The following is an 18,222-nucleotide window of genomic DNA, read 5'->3' as shown; positions in this document are numbered from 1 at the left end:
GACGTGGCTCAAGCGGTAGCGCGCTCGCCTGGCATGCGTGCGGCCTGGGTTCGATCCTCAGCACCACATACAAACAAAGATGTTGTGTCCGCCAAGAACTGAAAAATAAATATTAAAAAGTTCTCTCTCTCTCTCTCTTAAAAAAAAATGTAGAGTAGGTAATATAGATGTAGCACAGAAGCAAGCAGCATGATTTGAAACTAGAAAACTCACAGTAATAGCGGACCTCGGAACTTCCGATTAGCCTGTCTTGAATGTGCAATGTGCAGACCAGGGCTACCCTGGCTGTGAGCATGGTCTCCTGCCCTCTCATGGCTGCCCCAGGAGAAGCAGGGATTACCAGGCCCCCATTGAAAGGCAGGGACACTGAGGTGGTAAGAGGATAAGTGACCCACTATGAGTAAGGTCTTTTGCTCTTAATTCCTGTGTCACTCAAGGAAATGTTTTAAAAACTCTTAAGGAAAACAAAAGAAAAAAGAAAAACCATTTCCCACGGTTGGTGGGATTGTAAAATAGTACAATTGCTATGGAAAGCAGTATGTGATTTCCTCAAGAAATAAAAAATTAAACTATCATATTATCCAGTAATTCTACTTTGGGGTTTATACCCCAAAGGATAGAAAACAGGGTCTCAAATATATATATTTATTTTTACCAGTGTTCATAGCAAGTACTGTTCACAATAGCCAAGCGGTAGAAGCAATATAAATGCTCACTGATGGATGCTTGGAGACACAAATACAGTATATATACAGTAGAATATTACTAAGCCTTAAAGAAGGAAGAAATACTGTTATGTGCTACAACATGAATAAACCCTGAGGACATTATGCAAGTGAAAAAAGAAAAAAGACAAATGCTGTATAATTCCACTAACATGAGGTACCTATAGATCTTTTCATTGAACTAGAAAGATGAAGATGGTGGAGCTGGGAGATGGAGAAGGAAGAAGTCATTTAACGAGAATAAAAATTCAGATGTGCAATATGGAAAAACTCTGGAGATGTGTTTTACAATGATTTGAATATACTTAACATTATTGAACTGTCAACTTAAAAATTGTTAAGATGATATGTTTTATTAATACACACACCCATTCACAACCCCTAGCACCCTCAGATATTTGGTATGCTGGAAAAGATTATTTTCATTGCAATAGTACTCATATCAGAGGTTAGAGACAATTTGATTATTCAAGTCACCCTGTTACCTAAAGTCAACTATTTTCCTACCCCAGAGGAAGTGTTCCAACGACATCCACATTGTATGATTCTTTCAAGTTAAATCCAGCTGAGATGCCAGTTCCCATTACCACCTAAGACAGACACAAATACAAATGCACCTTCAGAGATGAATGTTCAAATGTCAGAAAAATAGGCTTCAAAGAATTTCTTAGCCAAGTCTAACCTAGTCTCACTTTTGATGATCAGTTTTAAAATGAGAAGTTTTTGTTAGCTTCCAGCCACTCTAACTTCTCTCAATGACTCTACATCATGTAACACAAACAGGTTTTAAAGTTTCCTTGAGGCCTGGAATGATTTTCTTCTCACTTTGTTCTGTTCCCTGCTGAGGTGTCAGGGCTAGTTAAGTGCAACAGAAAGAGGACATTAAGCTTCTCAGGGGTGGACCTTACCTTGGGGCAGGTAAAATGAGTCTCTGGCCAAGCTCTCATGAGTGGAGGGTAGTAAGATGTGTGTGGTGAGGGTGGCTCAGCATATCAGTATGAAATGAAAGAAATCAATGTTTGGATTTAGAACCCTTCTGCTGACTCTGTTTCTAGGACAGAAGCACCCCACAGTTGTCTTCTCCAGGGCCACAGTGCACACTCCCCAGGGTGATGGTGGATAGAAGGCCATCCTGGACGCTCAGGCCCCAGATTTACTTGAGGGATATTGCTCAACCCTTAGTGAGAACAGTGAGACAGCAGTTTGCTTCCGTCTCCAGTTACTATTGCTCATATTGCTTTCTGAAGGGGTTACCCAGGAGGGGAGGAATTAGACTATCTTTTGCAATTTTAGAACCCCTTCTCTCTCTGGGAGTGGACATGTAAGTCCCTGTTTCCACTTGGGAGTCCAGCAAGAGATTCTAAGCCCCTTTGAATGGGAAATAAGGCAGGAAAGCCCCACTTACTGAGTGAGCAGTGAAGGTTGCCTTTCCTGCCTGGGTTACTAACTAGCTCTGTCCACTTCCCAGATACCCTTTAGAGACTCCTTTGTTTTCCAGGAAAATGGTTTGCCAAAATTCTGTCACTGAAATGTCTTTCAATCATAACTTAATCCATGCCTTTTCACCTTCTTATCAAAGCTATCCACAGAACAAAGAAAATAGAAAGTTTGGGTTATCTATCCCCAAACTTTAGGATCCCCTTTAAACAAAAAGTAAAATATTTTTTATTATAAAAACATTCTTTTGAGCTTTGCATTCTATTTTATAACACTTCTTTTTGTATCTGTTGGACACTGTGTCGACTTCTAATTGAAGGAAGCTCATAGTTTGAACATTGTTCATAGTATGTTCCTTTTGGTAAAACTGTCTTTGCAAGCTGGGTGTTCAGTGGTTGCTATGATTTAAAAAAAAATCCATGTGAACAGGAAATGAAGGTGATTTTGTCCAATCAGTTTCCAAGGTCTGAGGATTTGTACAGTGCTCAACAGGTGTACACATCCATGAATAAATAACTGTAGTTATTCAAGAACATATTTTTTTTATTCCAATTTGTGTGTATATTTTTACAAAAAGCTAACAAATCTGTTAGTCATAAATATGTATTAAGGTGTTTGGATCTAACTACTTCTTAAATGGAACCGTGAGGTGCTTCTTTGGCTCAGGAGTGCCAGGTAGCTAAGAAAATTTGGGAACTTTTGTTTTATACTATTTTGAAAGTGCAGACAACTTTATCTTTCTCTGATTATGTGAGCAATATATACTCATTAAAAAACAATTAGATCACAAACAATTTGAGGAAAACAGATCCTCCAAACTCCCATAACTCAGAGATAATTAAAGCTAAAATTTGTATTTATGGTCTTCATCTATATTTAAAACTCATATATGTTTACATTTTAATGCTTTTTCTTTCTACTTTTTGTTATCTATTTTGACAGAACTAAGAGAAAAAATATACTCTCTCTGCTCCTCTTTCATCCACTTCAAAATCCCTCACAGAGTTTGCGTTGTAGAAGTTGAATAGATCATCTCCTCGGGTGAACTTACCGCAAAGAACTCTAAAGGAATGGGTGCCGGCAGTTTCTCTTTAAATCTCTCATTAAACTCCTTTCCACCCAACAGCAAACCAAAAACCATCAGCCCGACGCCTAGGGAACACACGTTGAGGTTTTTAACATTCTGCAACACAGCAACTGTACTCTGTAACACAGTGAACACTGGAGTTTATACCAAGAAACGGCCCCTGTATTTAGTGACTCAACACATACAAGTTACCTAGAAGAGGCGATTTACAGAGACAGAGGTAGAGGAGTCACCCGAGGCTGGGTGGAGGGGGAGGTAGGTGTTGTCTAATGGATGTGGAGTTTCTGTTTGGGATGATGAGAAGGTTCTGGAAATGGGTATTGGTCATGACTGCACAATACTGTAAAAAATGCACTAATGTCACTGAACTGCATACTTTAAAAAATAAAGTGGTAAATTTTATTATATATATTTACCACAATAAAAAAAAGTCTCAGATGAGCTCAGAAAGAAAGGGGGTGGGGGGAAAGAAAGGAAGGCCAAGGATATAGCTTAGTGATAGAGCATATGCTAAGCATTCTCTAGTTCTATTCCTAGCACTACAAAAAAAAAAAAAAAAAAGTTAAAGAAAAAATAGTTCCTGATTAGCCATCCTATTGTTGGGCATTTCTAGTTAAAAGTTCTCAGAGCTGGAGTGTAGCTTAGTGGTAGAAAATGTGCTTAGCAAGTACAAGACCCTGGGTTTGATCCCCAGCATCACAGAAAAAAAAAAAAAATTTCCTCTGGCTATAATTTCTTTGTAGCATCCACTGGCATTTTGATCCAGTCATACAATTTTATAATTGTAATTCTTATTCAAGTTTCTTATAGTGTTTTGTAGTATGCTGCTGTCTCAATGTATTATTATAAATTTAGAAAAACAACCCTGAGGCTGAACTGTGTGCATTAGAAAAGAATTAAGGGTTGATATCAGCAAAATATTCTAAAGGTAATCAAAAGAAAAGCTTTTAGTTTAAAGAGGGAGAAACTACTGTTAGCAGATGAAAGAGAAGTTAGGTGGACTGTAAAGAAGTTTGGAATGGAGCCCAAGAGAGTTAGAGAAGAAAGGCACTGGGTTATATCCCACAGCTACAGTCTAGGTACCCCGAATATAGTCAGTTCTCATCTAAATCCAACAAAGAAGACCCCTTCCAAGCCCAGGCCATGCACCCTTTCCCATCAATGCCTAGAACAAACTCAGATATGCTTGTATTTTGTATTTTCTTTTTCTCACAAGCCATTTTGAAAAATCTGAGTAAGAAGCATGTTACTAGTTATTACCAGAAAAACAGTTTAACTATTTAGGGTATATTCTTATAGTTCCATTCTAATCAGTCAAGGACTCAAATTTAAATGTCACTTCAGAGTGACTTTCCTGTCTCCCTATTCAACTTTTAGAACAATATGCACCTTTTCTTTGTAGTACTTAACAAAATTTGTAATTACTTACATATTTGTGCAATTCACAATTTACCAATTATCTTCCCCTTAGACTGTAAGTTCCAAAGGACAAGGGCTGTATTTGCTTGGTTCATTGTTTTTTTTTGGGGGGGGGGTGGATACCAGAGATTGAACTCAGGGGTACTTGACCAATGAGCCACATCCCCAGCCCTATTTTGTATTTTATTTGGGACAGGGTCTCACAGAGTTGCTTAGCACTTTGCTGCTGCTGAGGCTGGCTTTGAACTTTGTTTTTTTTTTTTTTTTTTAAAGAATATTTATTTTTTGGTGTAGATGGACACAACACAATGCCTTTATTTATTTATTTATTTTTTTTGGCATAAAAGGTATTTAATTCAGGAGAGAATAATCAGAGTTAAAATGTTCTAAAATCTTTATGTTATTTGGGTAGCATAGAATCTAAAAAGTAACTTCAGGATTTATTGTGTTTAACAAACAATAAACAATAAAAACTAAAAGGTAGTGTATAACTATCAAGCTAGGAAAGTGAAGAAGTAGAATAAAGAAGAGAACTGAGTCAATACAAAAGAGAGCAAGAAAGGAAGAAACAGACTGCAGAAAGGAGCCCAGATAGAATAAAACAAGGGGAATGAAAACGAATATTAGTATTAATCAGTGTAAAATGTAGTAATTGCTCCTGTTAATTACAATAACTTTTGGTAGACTGTGAACAACAATATCTAGGTTTAAGTTTGTAAAAAAAAAGACATACATAAACATAAAGATACTGAAAAGTTAAAATTAAGTAGCAGGAAAAGATATGCTCTTTAATAGGATAAGAAAGGATTTTCAACATAGACAATCATATCATCTACATATATAGAATATACCACCCAACATCAAGCAGTTACACTTTTTTCTCAGCAGCACATGGATCCTTCTCAAAAATAGATCATATATTATGTCACAGGGCAACTCTTAGACAATATAAAGGAGTAGAGATAATACCATGCATATTATCTGATCATAATGGAATGAAATTGAAAATCAACGATAAAAGAAGTAAGGAAAAATCATGCATCACTTGGAGAATGAACAATAGGTTACTGAATGATCAATGGGTTATAGAAGACATCAAGGAGGAAATTAAAAAATTCTTAGAGATAAATGAAAACACAGACACAACATATCGGAATCTATGGGACACATTGAAAGCAGTTCTAAGAGGAAAATTTATTGCTTGGAGTTCATTCCTTAAAAAAAGAAAAAACCAACAAATAAATGATCTAATACTTCAACTCAAAATCCTAGAAAAAGAAGAGCAAAACAACAGCAAAAGAAGTAGAAGACAAGAAATAATTAAAATCAGAGCTGAAATTAATGAAATCGAAACGAAAGAAACAATTGAAAAAATTGACAAAACTAAAAGTTGGTTCTTTGAAAAAATAAATAAAATCGACAGACCCTTAGCCACGCTAACAAAGAGAAGAAGAGAGAGAACTCAAATTACCAGCATACGGGATGAAAAAGGCAATATCACAACAGACACTTCAGAAATACAGAAGATTATCAGAAATTATTTTGAATCCTTATACTCCAATAAAATAGAAGATAGTGAAGGCATCGATAAATTTCTTAAGTCATATGATTTGCCCAGATTGAGTCAGGAGGATATTGACAACCTAAACAGACCAATATCAATTGAGGAAATAGAAGATACCATCAAAAGACTACCAACTAAGAAAAGCCCAGGACTGGATGGGTATACAGCAGAGTTTTTCAAAACCTTTAAAGAGGAATTAACACCAATACTTTTCAAGCTATTTCAGGAAATAGAAAAAGAGGGAGAACTTCCAAATTCATTCTGTGAGGCCAACATCACCCTGATTCCTAAACCAGACAAAGACACTTCAAAGAAAGAAAACTACAGACCAATATCTCTAATGAACCTAGATGCAAAAATCCTCAATAAACTTCTGGCGAACCGGATACAAAAACATATCAAAAAAAATGTGCACCATGATCAGGTAGGATTTATCCCTGGGATGCAAGGTTGGTTCAATATACGGAAATCAATAAATGTTATTCACCACATCAACAGGCTTAAAAATAAGAACCATATGGTCATCTCGATAGATGCGGAAAAAGCATTCGACAAAGTACAGCATCCCTTTATGTTCAAAACTCTAGAAAAACTAGGGATAACAGGAACATACCTCAACATTGTAAAAGCAATCTATGCTAAGCCTCAGGCTAGCATCATTCTGAATGGAGAAAAACTGAAGGCATTCCCTCTAAAATCTGGAACAAGACAGGGATGCCCTCTCTCACCACTTCTGTTCAACATAGTTCTCGAATCACTGGCCAGAGCAATTAGACAGACGAAAGAAATTCAAGGCATAAAAATAGGAAAAGAAGAACTCAAATTATCACTATTTGCAGATGACATGATTCTATACCTAGCAGACCCAAAAGGGTCTACAAAGAAACTATTAGAGCTAATAAATGAATTCAGCAAAGTGGCAGGCTATAAAATCAACACGCATAAATCAAAGGCATTCCTGTATATCAGCAACAAATCCTCTGAAATGGAAATGAGGACAACCACCCCATTCACAATATCCTCAAAGAAAATAAAATACTTGGGAATCAACCTAACAAAAGAGGTGAAAGACTTATACAATGAAAACTACAGAACCCTAAAGAGAGAAATAGAAGAAGATCTTAGAAGATGGAAAAATATACCTTGTTCATGGATAGGTAGAAGTAACATCATCAAAATGGCGATATTACCAAAAGTTCTCTATAGGTTTAATGCAATGCCAATCAAAATCCCAACGGCATTTCTTGTAGAAATAGAGAAAGCAATCATGAAATTCATATGGAAAAATAAAAGACCCAGAATAGCAAAAACAATTCTAAGCAGGAAATGTGAATCAGGCGGTATAGCTATACAAGACTTCAAACTATACTACAGAGCAATAGTAACAAAAACAGCATGGTACTGGTACCAAAACAGGCAGGTGGACCAATGGTACAGAATAGAGGACACAGAAACCAATCCACAAAACTACAACTATCTTATATTTGATAAAGTGGCTTTGAACTTTGGATCCTCCTGCTTCAGCTTCCTGAGATGCTAGGATTATAGGTATGCGCCACCGCACCCAGCTTGGCTGTTTTATCTCAGTGCCTGGCAGATAAATCTACAAAGGCTGTAGCAGCATTTCTTAAGGTTTAATATCTAGGACTTCTACTGTCAATTGGTTCTAATAATTTCCTAGTTTCCTCTTTATCCATGGGTCATTTAGAAATGTCATTATTGGCATTCAAATACATCGGGCTTTAAAAACTATATTTAGTTATTGATTTCTAGTTATATTTTACTCTGTGAAAAAATGTTGAAGTTTCAGAATTTTTAATCAGTTTTGTATAATCAATTTCAACATGGACAGTTATTACCATTGCTCCCCATGTAATTGCAAATGATTTCTCTGAATTGTATAGAGTCTATGCATACTTTATCATATTAAACTGGTTAACTATGTTCATTAAATCTTTTATATCCTTCTTTTTTTTTTAGCTGCATTGCATGAGTTAGCAATTTTTGAGAGAGAGGTTTTCCCATTATGTCTTTAAATTATTTGTTAGTCTAAAAAGAACAAAATTTGTGATTAAGAAAAAACTCTCTCTTCACTTAATTAGAATAATCATATAGTTACCAAATAAAGACCTAACACAAAATTATCTGTGATGTAGAAAGGATTACTATCAATAAAATAGGATTTTAGGGTTTAGTTCTCTTTGTGGCACTATTCTCAGAAAGCCTCAAAATAGGCCTGGGGTTATGGCTTGGTGGTAGACCGCTTTCCTAGCATGTGTGAGGCACTGGGTTCGATTCTCAGCACCACATATAAACTAATTAAAAAAAAATAAAGGTCCATTGACAACTAAAAATATTTTTAAAAAAGAAAGCCTCAAAATGTCTAAGTCTTCTTCCTTTTATGGAAATCCTTGAAAATAAAAAAAAATAATAAAAATTAAAAAAAAAAGAAAAAGAAACCTTGAAGATAAAAGATAAGGAAGAAAAATAAAGAAGGAAAACCAGTACCACCAAATCAGAAGTTGTTTACTTACATACACCACTGAAAAGATGCCACTGTACCGCTTTGTTTTCACCCCAAACAGGTATTTTAACATGGATGTGAAGACATGCACAGCTGCCGCAGTGGTAAACCCCCGGACCAGAGGCTCTGTGAGGTATATGGCCACAAATCCAAACCTACAGACACCTAGGCAAAACTATGTTGTTGTTGTTTTGTTTTTTTTAAAGACAAAGAAAGAAAGAAATCACATGATAGGTTAGGAAGTTATGATCAACAGAAACGTAAAAATTCTTTCTGGAATACTTTCTGTGATTTCAAACTTGCAACTGCAGCAGTTCAGTAGCCAACAAATCAATCACTGGTTATAGAGAAAACCAGGGGAGGTGTGGAGTGGCTTGGAGCCCCAAGGGGCAGTGGTCACAGTGCTTTCCCTGTCTACTGAACTAGGGACATGCTTAGTCATGCATCGCAGTTATTCCTTCCAAGCAGACAAGGGATGTCCTCTTCTCTATATGAATCTCTTATTTCAAATTTGTCTTGCTTTGGGGACCTCTAAAGTCCCCAGTCAAAGCCCGATGTCAATAAGGCATGCAGTTGGATTAGCATTTCTGAACTCTATAAACCCTGAGTTCTAGAGTTTTACTGGTTGGCCCTGCCCACCACGTAGTAAGATCATTCCACCACATAGTAAGTTTATCCTAGTAAGATTTTCCCTACTGCATGGTTTCTTTTCCTTACTAGGAAGTAGCCAAGAGGGTTCAACATATACTAGATGAACAAGTCAGAGCCCAGTTCCCCGTTTTCTAGTCTCACCTGAATGATTCCTGAAAGTAAGGTCACAGACATGGCAACTTTTACTCTCAAGGCATCTCTGGCTTCTGTACCATTGGTTGCATTGACTCCTCCTGGAATGACTATATCATCTGGTACTAATCGAACAGCCACACCACCAATCATCAAGCTAATAACAGCAAAAGGACCTGAAATGATGAAACATGAATGACCATTGTCAGGGGCTTTAGGAAATTGTTCAGTGTATCAGGTGTGATGAGCATATATGATCCTTATTCAGGGGTACATGAAAAATCTCTCCAGGGCATCTGATGTGATTATTGCCAGTATGTCAAGAGACACAGGTGAGGTCAATTAGTCATCCTTAAACAAAGACTTCCCTGACCTGCTGTAGCAACCTGCGCCTGGTGTGTGTGCAAACTGTGCTTCCAAATGTGACCACAACAATATCTCCCATCCCACAGGCTCTTCCAGTACCTTGATAATTCCCAGCCAAGAGGTGGAGTTTAGTTGCCCTTCCCTTGAAGCTGGGTGGCCTTATGACTTACTAGTAACAGACAGAATACAGCAGCAATCACACTGTGTGACTTTGGAAGCTAGGTGATAAAAGGTGATACCAATTCCACCTCAGAGCTGTCAAACTTATGCTGGAGCCTGGGCCACCAGGCTACATGGAGAACTCCTAGGACTACATGCAGGAGATGGGACGAAAGGGAGTAGACAGGAAGGAAGAAGGGAGTGAGAAGGAATTACCCAGACAACCTCTTCCCAGGTCCTGACACAGAGGAACTGTGAGAGGTAATAAAATCATTGTTTTTCATGCTTTCTGTTTATGTATTCTTTAAGTATTAAATTTATTCTTAAAACTTTTATTTTTAAAAACAAAATATAAGCTGCTAAATTTTGGGAGCATTTCTCACCCCTATAATAGATATCTAAAACACTGTGGTGGTCTTAAGGACCATCACTACTCTGATGAAATTTACATACATCTGATCTTAAACACATTAAAGAGAAAACATGTACAACTCAGAGCCTAAAATATGATGAAACTGATATACATGCATAGCCATTATGAGCTCAAAATACCACTATTAACATAAAGAAGGAAAACCAGACCCAAGCAAATTGTATTAGGAAATAAAGCATTTACTTCATTTCACAGGTTTCAACAATTGCTCTTTTATACAAGAAACTTGTCCTTTTTAATTTTCCCAAGACAAAAAGAAAACTTTTTAATCCTAGAAATCTTGGGAGGAGACTATTTTTTAAAGCACCTGTTGTATATTCAGTATTAAGGGTTACTATGAAGTGGATGTTCTATGACACTATTTCCTTGGCACATTGCAAAGCTTGGAAACCCAAAAAAGAAAGGTAGTAGAATGTCAAGTGTAAGCTTTTACCTATGGATATATGTCTGGAGGTTCCAAGAAAACAGTACATGATAACAGGATAAAATGAAGAATACAGGCCAAACACCGGAGGCACAGCTGCCAGCATTGCGAAGGCTAAGCCTGTGGGGTTGAGAGCCAGAGAAATGGGGAGACCATTAGAAAACAAGGGGCCGTATGGACTTTTCTCTTGGTTCTATCTGATGAGCATCTTAATGGAAGCTGATGTGTCTTACCTGCCCACCCTTCCACCCCAATCCTGCATGAAATTCTGTACCTACGGAGTCAGGGCTGAGACAGTTTTCCTTGTCATCTCTGCTTTGCCATTAGGAGGATGTTTTCTGCTTTATTCTTTCACATATTAGAAAAAAGCAGGGGAAAAAAATCTTATTTGACTTGATGGGTGCAGTTGTAGTCTGGTGTTGATGCACAAATGTCAGCTCTTTTTCTAGTGGGCAATTTTTGTGGGTTTGTGGAGATCCCTTTGCTATTAGGAACCCACTGTTCCATTCCCTGGCCTATATGATGCCCCTCCACCTGACCCTTGGATTCCTCCCCTGGCTCCCTAAGACATAGTCATCCAGGTTCTTTGTGCTGGCATTTGCTCATCCTGTGGGCGGGCTTCTTGGGCAGCACCTTGAAAGAATTTAAGCTGGGTTACCCTCCAGGGTCCCCAGTTTTTCAATGGGAAAGCTTGGCCCTTGACCCCCAGAAACTTTAGCAGTACAGGTCATATCTACCAGAAGGCTCCCTCTCTCTTCATTCTGCTGTCCCAGGGACTTCACACCATCTTTTACCTGTGACTCTTTTTTTTTTCTTAAAAAAAAAAAATGAACTTATTTGTTAGAGAAGCTTTAGATCCATAACAAATTGAATGGAATGCTCAGAGACTTCCCCCATTCCTACACAGGCATAGCTTTCCCCACCACCAATATCCCCCGTCAGAGTGGTACACTTGTGACAAATGACAAACTTATACTGAAGCATTGTTATACTCAAAGCTGATATTAGGGTTCACTCTTGGTGTTGTACATTCTATACAAATATGTCATGACATGTATCCAACACTGTAGTATAACGCACAATGGTTTCATTGACCTAAAAATCTTCTGTGCTCTGCCTATTTATCCCTCCTTCCTCATAAATCCCTGGCACCACTGATCTTTTTACTGTCTTCATGGTTTAGCCTCTTCCAGAATGTCACGTGGCTGGGATCACACTGTATGTAGCTATGTCAGATTGACTTCTTTCACTTAGAAATACACATTTAAGCTTTCTCCATTCTTTTTGTGGCTTGATAGCTCATATCATTTTGGTGGTGAATAATATTCCATTATCTGGATGTACCTGTTTATTTACCTATTAGTCTACTAAAAGAGATTACATCTTGGTTACTTGCAAGGTTTGGCAATTATGAATAAAGTTTCTAGAAATGTCCATGTGTAGGTTAATTTCCAGATTTTTAAAAAAGAGACTATTTTTTAGAGAAGTTAGATATTTTTCAAGTAGGATTAGGAAGCAGTTTCCACAAACTCCGGGGACACTGTCCAATGCTCTGAGTAGCACTCTTGTCATCCTTCTTTCTTGCTTTTAGGTGGAAGGGAAATATATAGGGTCTTTAGAAATTTCTCATTCCCATCTTATATTAGTCTCCTCTTCTCCTCATATATTCTGTTGCAGAATAAAAGAGTTTGGATGTCATTCACTCATAGTTTTGCATAGATGGTCTGGCATCCCTCCAATGAGTAGCCAGTAAACACCCTTTTTTGTAGCTTTGGGAGCTCAGTTGAATTTCTAGGGCAACTAGAAAACTCACTTAATGCACTGTTATATTTTGAAAAAAAACTAAACAAAACAACAACAACAAAGAACTACTCTCCCTCCAGGTGTCGCTCAGGCTAGCAATCACTTCCAACTCTATCCTCTTTTTCTGCTATTTTTCTTCATTTTCCTAAATTAGCAGCTCTCATTGGAGAGTGCTTTTGGTGCCCCCCACCAATCACCACCACCAATGACATATGGCAAAGTCTGGAGATATTTTGTTTATCATGATGAGGAATTCTGCTACCATATAGGGTTAGATAGCGAAGCTATCAATCATCCTATAATTTACAGGATAGTTCCCACAATATGTAAAAGGGACAGGATTGACAAACCTTGTTTTAAGTAAAATGCTTATATTATTATTTCCCAGTTTATCAGTTTTAGATATAAACTATTAACTTTCTATTCTATTATCTATGTTTCAGTTTCTCATTACTTATATCATAATTGCATGGGTTTCCGTCCCTTTTATAGAAAGTGATGCTTTCTTCTTTTTATCCCTGGTATTCAGATGTTTTGCTGTGATGTGCCTTGTTTTAAATTATTTTTCATTTTTTGTCTGCAGGGTACTTAATGATTTCTCTCAGTCTGAAAACTCATGTACTTCAATTTTGGGAATTGTTCTTTGATAATTTCTTCCCTTTTTATTTCACCCTACTTTCTTTCTGTAAGTCCTATTAGACATGATAGAACATTAGGCTTGATTCTCTGATATTTATTTTTTTAAAAAACTTGTTTCAATGATTTATCTTTTATCTCTACTGCCAAGATATTTCCTTTTCTTTATCCTCCAATTTAAATGTTTTATTCTAGATATCATATTTTTAGTTTCTATGAGCTCATTTTTATTATCTGATGCTTTTTAAAAATAGACTCCTGTTCTTGTCTCATGGATTCAACATGCTTTTATATTTCTTTAACGATAAATAAATAGTTTTAAATTTCTTAATTTTGTCCTCTCCATCATTTCTGTTTCTGATGAATTTCTTCTCTGTATGGTTTGGTCTTTCTGGAAGCTTAATACGTATTGGCTTGCTTTGTTTACCAATGGGTTTTATTGCAGTGCAATTGGGTGGCCAGACAATCTCTTCATTGGGGGTCCTCCAGCTGTCACTCTGTCTTTCCTCTGGGGACAGTTCCCCATCTGCCTTTGGCTATGTCTTTCTTGCAGGCACTTTGGAGCTGAGCAGGGTGAGGGAAGAGCCTTTGTTGGCTCACAGCTGAACATGCAGACTTTCATTTAATCCTCCTGACAGCTCTAGGTGTCATCACCTTATCATCCCCTGCATGGCATAGGGTGGGCACCTGAGTGCCTATGTGCTATTTATAACACAGACATTCAGCCAATTATCTTGCTCTTGTCCTTCTGCCTGGCTCTCAGCTTTGACAATATTTGGAGCCTCCACACTCCCAGTGTTCTGTGGGGTAGGTTCATAAATTTCAGATTTCAGCTTTCTTTCTTCAGTTTTCAGTTGCCCATATACTATATACATATTTCCACCCCCACCCAGGTCCACTATGTCTTTTCTCCAGTTCTCTTTGTCCAGGCTGGTTCATACCACTTCTCCTTCCTTTACTGAGATTTTAGCAGAATTTTGAATGAAGACAAAACAGTGATTCGATCTGCCATGCTTAACCAAAAAATTCTTTCAGATATTTAAATCATTTGTCAATCACAGTAAATTTACTTTCTCTTAGATTTCTATCTTTTTTACATTTTGTTTGTCCTATTTATCTGTCTTCATTGATTTATGATGGGCAAAAATAACTTTTCAATAGAAAATTGATTGTAGATAATCTATACCTCTTAGCAGCATCTGCTGGATCATTCCATGTATTGAAATAGGTTCCTGCTTTTTGAAATATCACATATGCTCCTGGTTTTCCTTTCTGTTCCAGATACTTTTCTTTTCAGTCTCTTCTGCTGGGTCCTCCTTCTCTATTTGGCCTTTAATGCTGGACAGAATGTATTATTGGTTCCCTTCTCTTTTCACTTCACATTCTCTCCTTAGGTGCCCTTGTCTCCTGCCATGGTTTAAATGCTCTATATTTTTCAAAGATTCCCAAAGTGACATCTCTAGGCATGTCTCTTTTTTTAAGTTTGTCACATTTGAATATAAACTCAAAATATCTAATTGTCTATCTCACAAGTATCTTAAAATGCACAAGTTCAAACTTATCCTTCAATTCCATTCCTGTGATTTTTATTATTCTGCAAGCATCCTTCCATCCCTCAGTAAAAGAAACCTGGGAGTCATCTTGACTATTCCTCTTCCTTATTATCCCCTCATCCAACTCAATAGCCCAGCAACCTTAAAATTATCCTTGACACTCCTTCCTCCCTCATTCTCATTAAATGGCTAGTCTTATTGATCTTACTTACAGAATACATATCACATAGTTTTCCAGTTGTTTCCATTTGTAAAAAATATTTTTTAGTTATACATGGACACAATATCTTTGTTTATTTTTATGTGGTGCTGAAGATTGAACCCAGTGCCACACATGTGCAAGGCAAGTGCTCGGCCACTGAGCTACAGCCCCAGCCCCCAGTTGTTTCCATTTTTATAGCCATCACCCTAGTCCAAGATGAAGAAAGAAAGCCAACTGGTTAAAAATGAGCTTGTGAGATGACCGTGAAAACCCAACTAGGCAAAATCCTGAGGATTTTTTTGAGTATGAGTTTATTAGGTTCCCTGGAGGCACATCCTGAGTTGTCAGTCCCATTCCACTGAAGGTCAGTAAGCTTCTGTTTGCCATTGCAAATGCTGAGGCTTTATCTTCTCCTTACCCTCGCCTGGCCCCTGCCTTTGAGTCTGTCTGTTTTGGGAGGTGATGGTGCCAAATGGGTGTGGGAAACTATCCTCTACCTTGTCTAAGATTTCAATAGATTTAATAGATGTGGCAAATCAACCACTTGGAAAATTTAAAACTCAATAATTGATTGTTGGGGAAGCATTTTTTTTAGAAATTAATTTTGGGGCCAGGTACAGTGGTGTATACCTATAATCCCAGTGAATCGAGAAGCTGAGGCAGGAGGATCTCACTTCGAGGTAGTCTCAGCAACTTAACAATGCCCTAAGCAACTCAATAAGACCTTGTCTCAAAATAAAAAATAGCAAGAACTGGGGATATAGCTCAGTAATAAAGTACCCCTCAGTTCAATCCCAAGTACCAAAAAAAAAAAAAAAAAAAAAAGGAAGAAAAATCATTAGAAATTAATTTTTGGGAAACTGGCTTAGAAGGTAATGGATTTTTGACCAGCTAATTTAGAACCTGTTCAAGCCATTATTACCTTTGCCTATGCCAAGCCCCTGGAATGAATAAATTGATATTTTCTTAAGTTCTTATATCAAATATAAAATCATAGTATATCATGATCCCTTGTAATTAGAGCATGGACTTAGAAGCCAAAAACTTTAATAACAACCACAACAAAATGTTGATTGATTGACTTAGCAAGGTAATGCCAAGTCAGTTTACTGATTTGCAAAATAGAATCACCATTTTCTGCTATGAATACTTCTGCGGCTTTTAAAGGGCAAAGTTTCTGAAGAAATCCATTAGGAAAGTAAAAGTTGTAAAAATGATCTGATAAAAACCATACATTTGCAATCATGATGGAAAAGGGTCAAATAACTGTTCAAGGAGATGATAGCAAGGGAAACAAAAGAAGAAAAACAACAACAACAAAAGAAAAGAAAGATATTCTACTAACCTTGAGGAAGCTGAAGCACTCCAGTGCTTATGCCTGAGACCAAATCACCCAACACATACTCCTTGAATTTATATGCTGGCAACCATTTAGTTATGGGCAGAAACATATAAATGATATTTCTTATTTTTTTAGGGGTACAGCTGTGAAGATAAAGACAGAAACAAAGTTATAAATAAGAAATATCTCTGCAGAGTTCACAGCATGACATTTTCTCTTCCTCATATCCATGAGTGAGAAAGAAACATTCACAACTGATGATTCAAGGTGTTGCTAAATAGGGTCAGAGTCGGGCGGGGGGCGGGGGGAGACAGAGTGGCCTGGACATTCTGGGAGACAGAGGGAAGAGGTGGATATTTCAGAAGTGGGTGGAGAATTAGAAAGCGGGTCATTTGGGTAAAACCTGACACAAAAGTAAGGCATTGTAAAAGTAAAATAAACATGGTGACATCCATGATGAAGGCCAGGTTCAATCCTATGTCTAACACTGAACTGTTGTGGCTGGCTTTGCATATCAGGAGTGCTCATGATTCACTCTCCCTTCACTTCACAGTGGAACCATACAGTAAAGGGAGCAGACTGGAACACAACTTACGTGAACGCCTGTTTCAGTTTATCACCAATGGAATCCGAAACCTTGTCCTTCGTGTGTAGTCTTTCCTGGAGGACTGGATGACTAAAGATGGGCCTTTCCACATAGTACCTCTGGGTTGCTGCAAGGATTTCATTTTCTTCAGCATGATCCATAGTACTTCAAAATTATTTATTAACAGCAGGAGACAAGCATTTCTTGAGACTCACTAAGGAAGAAAATTAAAGCTTCATGTCAGATGCCAAAGTCCTACTGCTCCTAAGCATCTCTTCCTCACAGTATTCCGAAGTTCTGAGGACTTCTTAGACATCCAGGGCACCCAACACATTATTCTGTATACAGTAGGCACTAATAAATAGAATAAAGTCATAATCAATACAAACATAAACATGATTTATTTCCTCCCAAAGCAACAAGTGTACTTTCAACAAAAGCTCATCCTAAGTTCAGTGGCTAATGCTGTCTCTAGTTCATATTAAGGGGAACTGTAAGGCAGGCCAACGCTGGCCATCTGTTTATGTCAAGTAAACAGAATGGAGAGTAAGACTGCACTTAAATTGATACCCAATTTCCAGAAGGTGTATCAGCTTCCTTTCCCAATTCCATGCTTATATTTGATTACTCCTCAAATTATTCTATGGTTCAGACTGGATGTTCATGTCTCCATGATGGAAGTCCCTGTGAGGTCACAAATAAAAACTTTAGCACATTAGTATAATGTTGTTTTAAAGGTGATAATATTGTCAAGTGTTAGACTATTAGAATGGTTGATATTTTTTCCTTGCTACATAGTGAATATCTCTTATTTGAATAAAATAAATAATTGAGGAATAAAAATCTAACATATTTGTGTACCTGGAGATACATATAAGAATATTCACATGGTTTCATGACAGTAAACAATTGGTAAAAACCCAAATGTCTACTTGTATACAATAAAAAATATATTTTGGTGTATTCATAAATTGAACGCTATGCAGTTGTTAAAAGAAAGAAAATGAATCTATACATCATTATCAATAAATCTCAAAAACTTAATTTTGGAGCTGGGGTTTTGGCTCAGTGGTACAGTGCTTACCTTGCATGTGTGAGGCACCACATTAAAAAAATAAACAAAATAAAGTTTTTGTGTCCATCTACAACTAAAAAAAAATATTTTCAATAAAAATGTAA

General features: G+C 37.2%; 1 protein-coding gene across 5 annotated transcripts in view; it reads right to left on the bottom strand.

Moving 5' to 3' along the window:
- The window catches only part of Slc26a5 (solute carrier family 26 member 5), a 31,134-nt gene extending 13,930 nt beyond the window's left edge, over positions 1-17,204 (bottom strand). For 4 of the 5 annotated variants that reach the window (XM_076862454.2, XM_076862459.2, XM_076862463.2 and 1 more), the window contains exons 1-7: positions 17,053-17,204; positions 16,461-16,600; positions 10,931-11,041; positions 9,549-9,715; positions 8,767-8,931; positions 3,214-3,366; positions 1,233-1,315 (exon numbers count right to left, since the gene is read on the bottom strand). In XM_076862454.2, coding sequence (XP_076718569.1) covers positions 1,233-1,315; positions 3,214-3,366; positions 8,767-8,931; positions 9,549-9,715; positions 10,931-11,041; positions 16,461-16,600; positions 17,053-17,204 — 971 coding nt within the window. The remainder of the gene's footprint in view (positions 1-1,232; positions 1,316-3,213; positions 3,367-8,766; positions 8,932-9,548; positions 9,716-10,930; positions 11,042-16,460; positions 16,601-17,052) is intronic. The other variant, XM_076862468.2, reaches the window with a different exon arrangement.
- Between the last annotated feature and the right edge of the window lie 1,018 nt (positions 17,205-18,222).

Source organism: Callospermophilus lateralis, chromosome 1 (genome assembly GCF_048772815.1).
Source record: "Callospermophilus lateralis isolate mCalLat2 chromosome 1, mCalLat2.hap1, whole genome shotgun sequence".
NCBI classification, from domain to species: Eukaryota; Metazoa; Chordata; class Mammalia; order Rodentia; family Sciuridae; genus Callospermophilus; species Callospermophilus lateralis.
Note: the sequence above shows the minus strand (reverse complement) of the source record. Positions and strands in the feature narration are given on the sequence as shown.